General features: G+C 40.3%; 2 protein-coding genes across 2 annotated transcripts; both read right to left on the bottom strand.

The window, feature by feature from the left end:
• Positions 1-1,593: 1,593 nt before the first annotated feature.
• On the bottom strand, positions 1,594-7,734 carry LOC136670817 (macrophage mannose receptor 1-like). The gene is made up of 7 exons (XM_066646871.1): positions 7,397-7,734; positions 3,982-4,374; positions 3,506-3,895; positions 2,855-2,899; positions 2,720-2,764; positions 1,816-1,916; positions 1,594-1,687 (listed from the first exon to the last, which is right to left on the bottom strand). The coding sequence occupies exons 1-7, from the start codon at positions 7,731-7,733 to the stop codon at positions 1,607-1,609; spliced, it is 1,392 nt and encodes a 463-aa protein (XP_066502968.1). The 5' UTR covers position 7,734; the 3' UTR covers positions 1,594-1,606.
• A 5-nt stretch (positions 7,735-7,739) lies between these two features.
• LOC136709413 (P-selectin-like) lies at positions 7,740-9,969 on the bottom strand. Its single transcript, XM_066684637.1, has 2 exons — positions 9,565-9,969; positions 7,740-8,767 (listed from the first exon to the last, which is right to left on the bottom strand). Exons 1-2 carry the CDS (start codon positions 9,605-9,607, stop codon positions 8,340-8,342), a joined length of 471 nt encoding a protein of 156 aa, XP_066540734.1. The 5' UTR covers positions 9,608-9,969; the 3' UTR covers positions 7,740-8,339.
• Positions 9,970-10,160: the final 191 nt, after the last annotated feature.

Raw genomic sequence — 10,160 nt, 5'->3', positions numbered from 1 at the left:
GCGCAGGAGGAGATTTCTCCAGGTACAACTGGGCTTCCCTGTATAATATCTGTACTATAGACTAATGACAACCATTTTTCATAACTATCTCAATTGGGTAGGATTCAGGGACGTTGGTATGAAAATTAAAGCATCTTAAAGAGGTTAATCTTTAAAACATTTTGGAATTTGCGTTTGGACAAGAAAACGCAGGAATTCCTGTATGTGCAGTTTTTTAAACACATAGTTTATTAGATTTTCTCTAAACAGATTTCTGGGGAAAAGTTAAGGCACAGTGCCTAATATCCAATGAATTTAATGGACTTGAGTGTGTTCCATTTGACTTATTACCACCAATATATAGCCCTAACCCTAAAGGCGGTTTTGAAAATGTTAAAACGTAGTGCATTGTGTCATCTCTATGGATATTAATATGGAATAAATTGTGATATATTTCCCTTTTGTGACCAAGACGGTAAGGGTTAGGGACAGGGTCAGGCGGGGTGGCCGGTGAGGAAAGGCCTACAGAGTTGGGCATAGGGTTCAGTAATACTGTACTTCAAATAAATATAAGCCACCTGTAGGTGGTTTGAGAACCATCTAGGTTCTAGAAAAACCAGTAGGGCTTGGCTGCACAGTTGGTTGAACAGTCAATTAACGCTTTCGTACAGTCCAGGTTGAAAGTTCAGTTTTATTACCAATGTGTCCCATGGACAAATAAACAATATTTTTCATTAACAGACTAAACAGCACTTGTGTATCTCCTGTCTAAGTGTCTTGGCTTGGCTCTCCTGTCTAAGAGTCCAGTCTTGGCTGGTCTACACCACTACAGCACCATTTTTGGAAACTGATCATAGTCACACTGCGACGGAATGCAAGGTATTTGGATTTGTTGGTCTGCCAGGCGTTCTGAGCAACTTATTTTGATTGGGTGACCATTGGATCTAAGGTCGAGGAGTTATGACCCCATATGTTGACCTGTGACCATAAGCCTGGATTTTCAAGTACTTTCCCTTGCCTGGGAAATCATGGATATGTCTCAGAGTCAGATTTTGGCTTAAACAATTTCAATTTCAATTTGGTGAACTTAAGCCCAAAGGTCAAAATTCACTAGACAACTTAGTGATATTTTTCCATAAACGCCTAGAAAAACGGACCTTCAAGTATGTCGTCCCTTCTGACCCCCTGACCTCGCTCCTCACTTTTGGAGCCTAAGCCCAGAGGTCAAGGAATTATGACCTCATAGGTTATTGACAAATAGTGGTCATTGCCTACAGCTTAATTGGTTGAATAGGACAAGGGTAATTTAAGAAGGTCACAGAAGCATTGGATTCGGATCATGCAGTGTTCTTACACTTATAAACAAACATATTTCAATTTGGTAAGTCTTGGCACTACAGGACAAGAGTTTCTGATCAATAGGTTGGCTAATATACACAGGGTCATTACATGCAACCCATGGATAGCACATGTGGCACATGGCCAGAAAGCACAACCCTTCTAGTTTACGGTGGATTTTAAAGTTCATTAATGAATGAAAATGAAATTCAATCCATATCTTGGGGTCTCCTACATGCAACATACCATCTGAGGAAACTATATTATGATACACACTTACACTTTTGTGTCACAAAATAATTTTATGAATGCTTTTCACACGCAACGTGAATTTATGTGGAATCCCACGACGAAGCAATTCCTCCTGAAGCTACAGAGAGAGAGAGAGAGAGAGAGAGAGAGAGAGAGAGAGAGAGAGAGAGAAATTGTTACTGTTTATCTTGGTAAATAATATCTACCCTTTTTTCTTTTAGAGCTGTACTTTTCATTGTTCCTCACCTTCATTACAAGCAGTTTCTCTATTTCAGCTTCTGATTGGTCCTTTTGAGAGCTGACCTGTGCTCTCAGGCCAATCACAGCCACGGCTGTGTGAGCATCGCCTGCAGAACCCAATAAAACAGAGCAGAGCTGTTAAAGTTCATGACTAAGCATTGCAGACCCTGTCCCTCAGCCCAATGTGGGGGATGGGCTAGTTCATTCTAAGTAGGCAGCCATGGTTGAAATAGTTTTAGTAAATGAGAATGAGAGCACCACCTGAAGGCAGTGAATAGAACAGCACTGTCACATCTCCTATTTAAGACAACTTAGATGATTTTAAAGAACTACTGTTCTCACAGAAAAACAAACTCTGCTCATGCCATTTGTGTTCTGAATTAATTTTAAGTCCTTTCCACTTTAAGTAATGTAAACTAGTGCAACTTAAGGTGGAACAGTACATTTGAGTAAGAACCCAAGTATGGTTTGTTTGTGGTTGATATTTATTTGTAAGGTGTCAGATCCACCTTAAGTAATGTAACCGTAACAGCAATTTCCTTTAAATGCTTTTTAACTTTTGGAGGTCTCCCTACTGTCCAAATGTTGATTCTCTGATGTGGCTCAACCAGCAGCACAGAGCTAGAAAACCCAAGCCGTGCACTCGGAAAGGAGGAGACCTAGTAAATGGTTAAAAAAAACCTTCTCTGAGTTTTACTAAAACTATACTGGATAAAAATTGTGAACATTGTTCAAGTTCTGGAGATGTGTTTGATAAGAAGGTGGCTCTAACACAAACCTGGTCTATGGTCTATGGGGGATAAGGGATGACTCATTATTTAATTCATTATTTTTGTTTCTAGAGCGACATTTATACAATTTGAAAGTCCTGCACAAGAATAAAAAAAGGCATTAAAAACATCTCACACACCTCGTTTTGTAGATGGGGCGGGGTCTGATGTTGCTGGAGGTTCCTCTGTGGGGTTGTAATAAATAAATAAATAAATAAATAAATAGAATTATAAGACACTTTTTTTAGAGTGATGCTGAGTGGAGGAGCATCTACCTAATGTAGGGCCTGGAGCAGGCAGAGGTTCAGCTGTAGAATTCACTGTAAAAAAAATAATTAAAAAAAAGAATAAAAACAGTAAAACAATTTTATAGTTCTTTAGATCACACCAGTCAATAATTAAATAATTGTACAGAGTTTCTGCAAAATCTGAATGTTTACTTCTAAAGGAAAAAAAATAATTATATAAACACTGGGTACTGCAGTCTCTCTGATGTTAGCTAATGCTAACGCTAGCAACACCGTAGCTGCAGCAAGTGTAAATCTGCAAAGATTTCAACCTCAATCTTTCATGCTTTGTTTCTCAGAAAAGCACCAGCACAGAGCAGGTAAGTTTTGGGTGTCTGATTATTCTCAGTGCTGCAGTTAGTGTGTGTTGTGCTGAGTGGGTCAGACACAGCACGGCACAACAAACAGACCAGCGAGGTAGGCGTGTTAAACTGAAAACTATCAGTAGCTGACTAAGGTAACAGAATTAGTGTTGCCCTCAGAGCATGTTGAGTCCAGTGGCATTTTAAAAGAGGTGACAAACTGATACTGATTTTAATTTTCAAGGAAAAAAAACTTGAGATAAAGTGTGTTTGAACTAAGAAAGTTGCTATTATGTGTTATTATTATTTATTTATTATTAAATAGGTTTGAACTCACGACTGTAGCAGATGAAAGGAAAAGTGGACAAACAGTTCTCGTCCGACCACTGTCCCCAGTGACCCAAGGACACCACGGTGCAGTGCTGATCCAGGAGATCATCCACAGAGTTTCTCCCATTGTCCGGTTCTCCCTCCATCCAGTAAGTGAAGGATGAGTTACTCTTGTCAGACCACGTCTTTGTTCTGTACAGTCCGATCCAAACGGGCCACAACCCATCTGAAAAGTTGATGATGATGTTTTCTGATGTTTTGGTGAAGATGTCCATGTTCTCCTGTTGGTTCCTGACACTGGCCAAGTCTACGAAGTGCTCCCTGCAGTAACTCTGAGCTTCTGTCCAGGTTTTGGGTTCAGAAATAGGGACATAGGTTCCAGGGGTGGTGCTGTTTTCTGCAATTAGATGGTCAGATCTTGGTCAGAAACAGTGGGAAAGTTCAACATAAACACGAAAGGCTCTAGACAGTGCGCTATCTTACCATTGTAGCAAACAAACTGATGTCTTTCTTCACAAGATCGATCGATCCACTGTCCCTCGTAAAGTGGCTGGTTTTGGATTAACATCAGTGCACAAAAATCCGTTCCGTTTTCATTTAGAGGGTGCTCAAACCATTTCCTGAAGTCCCTCTCTCCCTCCTTGTAGAACTGAGGGTCTTCCAGGGACCACTGCCAGCTGGTTTTGAGGTCATCGAAAAGTCCAATCCATGCAGATCCATGGTAAGTGCCATTGGCTGTCTCCAGCAAGCTTTTCATGTCTTTTATTCCATCCACGGTGGCCAGGTCAGTGTAATACCTTCTGCAGAATCTCTGAGCGTCTGTCCAGTTCTTAGAAGCCTGGACAAAATAGTACTGATGGGGGATGCCAGACAAAGCTGAAGAAAACAAAAGAAAAATTGTTCTTTTGTGACAAGCATCTGTGACAAATTAAAGACAATATTTTAGAGCCCTAACATTAGTCACTTTATTCTGGATAGGGACACATTTTCCTAATGTCCTGTGAGCCCAGACTTCTGTCCTGCTTTGTTTCATCTAGTACTCTGGACATTTTAAAGGTGACGTTCTGGATCTTAATCCAGTCAACTTTTTGTAAATTGCAGAGAATATTTCCCCACCATTTGCTAGTTCTCCGGGCTTTTTGCATGTTGCAAAAGGTCCAGTGTTTTCATGCAGCCCTGGCTCAGTAAAAGGGAAAGAACTTAGTGTCTCAGTCCAAACTGGCTCAGGCCTTCTCTCACTGCGTCACAGGCGCAGATGCAGCTGAGAAATGGCATCTGGATGGTGGAAAGGTCTCAGAAAGTTGAAAAGAATTCAAAGAGGTGAGGATGTTGCTCTGTTTCTGCTTCACAGTGCCTTAATTATATTTTATTTATTTCTATATCTCAAGTCCTTCACAGTTTTAAAATGTACAGCACTCTGGCAGGCCTCTGGGGTCTTTTAAAAGTGCTTTAGAAAAAACTTTGACTTGACTTGGTTTGACACGGGTGGGTAACACTGAATTTCTATTGCTGTTCCACCCTGAGAGCAAGGAGACGGCGGACCACTGTTGTCCCACTGAGACAGGGCGGACCACTGGTGATTAAACAGAGTTTTAGACAAAATGCCACATTTTAGCACTTTTCCATTCACAGTCCAATTTACATTTTTTTCCTTCATTTGGTTTGTTTTGTTATTCTTTATAAATAAGATTAGTAAATAATTATAATCCAGCACAGTGTCAACATTTTTATCATTTAATCATTTAATATCAGGTTTATACTCATTATTATATCCCTCACAGTTGTTGGTAATATTTGTGTTAGTGTGTTTTCCAGAATAAAAGTCTCTGTGAATGTAAAATCTGTGTGAGGAGATTATAAATGAGTTCTATCCTGTACAGGACAGTAATCTGAGTGGTCCGATGGTGGACCAGCAGTGGGCTACAGTCAGTGGTGTGCCAGCTTTTTTATGCCAGTGGACTGATATATGCTCACTGTCTGGGCACTTACATTTCTTAAGGAGCAACTGACACCAGAGTGAACACAGACCAGAAGTGCTACAAAACTAAACAGCTCGAGTTCCAAACGAGTTTCTGTGGTATTTCAAATAATGAATATAAACTTACAGACAAGTATGAAACTGTCTGTCGCCTGTTCATGGGCAAGTTTATGTTCCACCTTAAAAGATTCAGAGCTCCTGTTTGCTGTGAGAACAGTAGATCTCCAGAATCCTCTACGTTGCCTTTAACTCACCCTAATTCACAGGTCTCTCGATTTATCAAGCATGAGGTTTATAGAAGCTTGTCCACTAGAGGGCAGCATTAGCACATAAAACTGTGATTTATAAGAAAATACAATGCGGAAAAATGAGCAAGTTTTGAGATCAAGAGATCAGAGATCGCAAATTGGTGACATCATGTGGTAAAATAAAGAATTGCAAGTAAATGCACAAGCCTTGCTCACACGTATAAGTTCATAATGCATAAATATAACAAAACCGAAGATTAAAGAAGAATTAATGAAGATTGACACATTAAAATAGCTTTATATATATATAAATATATATATATTCTGCATATTTAAAATGTCATTGTTTGTCTAGCTCAGTCTAATTTATTTGTACTTGTTTTATTCCATTCATTCATTTTTTACTCAAATTACTTCTTTTATATTATTCTAGTCTATTGTGCTCTCACTGTAATATTTCTATTGTAGTACTTTGAAACTCACGCTGTTTTCTGGCTTTTGTGGGAGCATACACTTTCACTGCAGAATCCACACAGAGTTTTATAAATGAGGCCCCAGAGGTCTGTCCAAAAACCTGGCGAGCTGTCTACATATACATCATAGTGTGCACTTCTGACATTGGGCTGTCCCAATATTTTTCAAATCACAATTAAATATGGGAAGAGTACAATCTGTAGCGCTGAAACACTGATGCGACTCTAGCAGTTGAGCTAAATAAACAGTGTGCGCCGTGACACAATGGCTGTCTCACTAGAGCACCTCAGTAATCTGCCTTATGAAGATGAGGTGAGAATGCTGCCGACTTAAACAGCTGCCTACATTTTCAATGCCTACTTGGGATAGACCACAAATCTCAGTCCAACTTAATCCCTAATGAAGACCCTTGCTAATGGTGCTTTTCCACTGCACGGCACCTACTCGACTTGGCTCAGCTCTTCTCTAATTTTATTATTTTTCATTAAATAAATATAGTACGTAGCGTACGTAGAACCAGGCATGTTTTTTTACCTGCTTGTTTACACAAGCAGAATATGGATTAAACGTGCTGTGTAAACCTTGCAAAGTGCTGATCAGCCAGTGGGAGCTGTCACTTTACACTTTAGACATCTGTCCAATCCCCAATCTACAGCAGAGATCATATTTGGTTTTATCCGACTCACAGCAGCAGCTCCTAAATATACACGTTGTTTTCTTGAAGAGGTTCAAACGCTCCTTTGAATTGTGACCAACAAAAGACTCCAGCGACTATGCAACAAGTAACAAAAAAAAAAAAACTCTTATTGATCTGTCTGAACAGGAGCACAGAGCTGTGTTCAGTCCCACAAACAAGAACAACATGAGTAAACATGCGAATATGATGAGTAAACCTTAACTTTAACCTTAACATTCCTGCCACCGTTGATGTAATTTACACAACTCTCTGTTCCCATTAGAGACAGGGTTCTTCGCCATCATTGACTACATTTCAATGTCCCAAAATATGGGTAATGCCGAGCCGAGCCAAGCCAAGTAGGTACCATGCAATAGAAAAAGTGCCACTCTAGGTCCGTTTCCCAGACTAGGTTTAAGCCGAGACCTGGATGATGCTTTCCTATCAGCTGAGGATCTCACTTCAGAACGCTGCACAGTTCTGAACCAGACTTAACCTCTGTCCAGGAAGCCACTGGCTCACCTGTGTAGCAGATGAATGGGAGTGTGATGTCACAGTTTTCGTCAGTCCATCTCCCCACGTCATCAAAGGACACAGCAGTGCAGGATGGATCCAAGTGCTTCAAGTTCATGTATGGGGCTTCTGTTTTCCAGTACCTGAAAGATGAATTACTTTGGTCTGACCACATTCTGGTTCTATGTAGCCCAATCCACACAAAATTAGATCGCAAAATTCTGGCAAGTCTGCTGTTCTCCTTGTGGTTCCTGATGCTAGCCAGGTCAGTGTGGTGCTGTCTGCAGTATTGACGAGCTTCTGTCCAGTTCTGTTCAGGCTCGGATATCAGAACCAAACCCTCCATGGCATTTTCTCTCTCTGAAGTGAACAACAAGCATTAATTCAAAATATGATAAGGTTTGTTGTAATTTTCTGTTCATGTCAGGTGTTCAGCTAAGGTCTAACCCTTTTTTAACTGCTTTGTGACCACTCAACTGCAGCAAGCAACAAAAACACAAACAGAGCATATGCATCATGTTCTGATTTCTGTTTATTGTAAAAAACCAATGATTTCCACACATTTTTTTAATTCTTAAATATATCTGTATTTACACAACTTGGGTTCATAAACATGGCATCACAGAATTCCTGAGATTACCCTGAAACTAACAAGCCCTACAACCTTCCTATCCATTATAATCCACTATATTTCTTAATTAAGAATAAACCTCAACAAAGAAATACAAAAACCAGAAGTGGCGAACTATATGGAACAAAAAAATCAATCCAGGTAAACGTCATATGATCATGAAATAACACATATCGGCCACAAGAGGGCAGCATTCTAAGCTTTCATTTCACACCTCCAGCCAGGCCTTTGACCAATCAGATTGGTCTGGAGAAGCCTTTGTACTGACAACTTCCCAAACCCCACTCCTACTCATCCTGAGAGTTGTGGATAAAGATTCGTTCACAAAATGACCCAGAAACCAGAACAATTGACCTGCTCACCATCAAAGCACACAAAGGAGAGTTGGGTTTCACACGGGAAGAAGTGCCACACTCCGTCTTTGAACATGACACACACTGGCTCCCGCTGGAAAACGTTGGACTGGGTGGTGACCCAGTTCCTGAAGTCTTTTTCTCCCTCCTTGTAGAACTCAGGGTCTTCTAGAGACCACCTCCAGCTTTTCTCTATGTCGTCGTAAAGTCCGAGCCACACAGAGCCATTGTAAGTGCCGTTGACAGACTCCAGCAGCCTCCTCATGTCCTCCATGTCGTCCACAGTGGCCAGGTCGGTGTATTTCTTTCTGCAGATGCTCTGAGCTTCGGTCCAGCTTTTAAACTCTTTCACAAAGTGAAACTGATGAGGGAAACTGAGGCCCACCAGCCACAAACCTGTCAAAACATACACATCACAATGTGCTGACACCTAAAACCTGGGGGATCCTACCCTCCACCAAAGGTTACATAGTACAGTTACTGCAGTGCTGAGCCCAGAGCAGCAACAACAGATGCTTTATTCTCACTATTACAGCTCAGTGGACCATCATAATTATATTGAAGCTGTAATGTTAAGGCAAACATATTACTTAGTGTTCCTTTAAATTTGATTAATCCAGTTCCTGAACCGGTGATTGTTTGGTGTAAACAAGGTGTAGCACAGCGCACTAGGTATCAGATTAACAGCTGTGTCATGATGTGAAAAACAATTATAGGGAAATGACTGATTGCACCTTTAAACTCTCATGTTTAAGCTGTTGATACTGCCTCAGGATCAGAAACCATTTCAGGGTCCTTTGTAAACAAGTTTAGAAATATGGCAGTTTAGAAATAAACACCTTTACATCAAAACAACCTCCTCTACTTTGGTTATTAACTCTTTACTGACCACAGCTCAGTGTGTATGAAGGGTACTCCAGTTGTTATAAAGTATGAATACGAAACACTATAGGCTTTCACATTCATTAAAGATGCAGTCAATACTTTTACCTCTTTAACAAAGTAAAATCCAATTTAGAAAAGAGGTCATAAGGGTTAAAGCACACCGTGTGTAGAACCCTATTGAAATTGATCTGATTGTATTTCTTATTATTCTTTGTTCTCAGGGCAGCCATGACCTAATGGTTAGAGAAGATTTACATATTTTAAGAAAAAAAAGCCTGCAATGGAAAGAAAGGTAATCATATTCTTACTACTCCAGCAGAAGAGTCGAAGGATAAAGAGGGATCTGTCCATCTTCTGCAGATGAATCCTGATGGTGCTGTAGACCCTCCTACTGAACCTGAAACGTTCCAGCTATTAATGGATCCTGAATGTGTTTTTAAACTGGCACATGTGTTTCCTCACAGAAAGCGTGTGTAGCTTGGGAGATACAAGCTTTTTGTGTTCGCTGAAAAAGAGGAACAGATTATTGTCTGAGCAGGTATCAAGTATCTCCAGCTTCTGTGAGGAACAATAAGTCCATGAAAGGGTTAACTCTGGTGCACCTGGGGGGCTGGAACAGGACAAAATGAGAACAGCTGTACCATTTTGGGAATTTCCCACAACGTGAGGATAGGAATTCCAAAACAATTGTTGTTTTTACTTTAAATTTAAAAAATAAAAGCTCAGTGTGAAAATGTTCTACTTCTTTTGTAATGTCTGACTCACCCAAAGATTAAAATGTTATTTCAGAGGCTTTACTGGGTTGTCCTTTTTGGATGGGCAACAACTAAAATATTGCTTTTCTTAAATAGGGGTTGTACACACGAGTGTGGTGTAATTTGAGAAGGGGGGGAGGACGACAAAA

The sequence above is a fragment of the Hoplias malabaricus genome, chromosome 1 (assembly GCF_029633855.1).
Source record: "Hoplias malabaricus isolate fHopMal1 chromosome 1, fHopMal1.hap1, whole genome shotgun sequence".
NCBI lineage: Eukaryota > Metazoa > Chordata > Actinopteri > Characiformes > Erythrinidae > Hoplias > Hoplias malabaricus.
The sequence above is the reverse complement of the archived record's forward strand: the minus strand, read 5'-3'. Positions and strand labels throughout refer to the sequence as shown.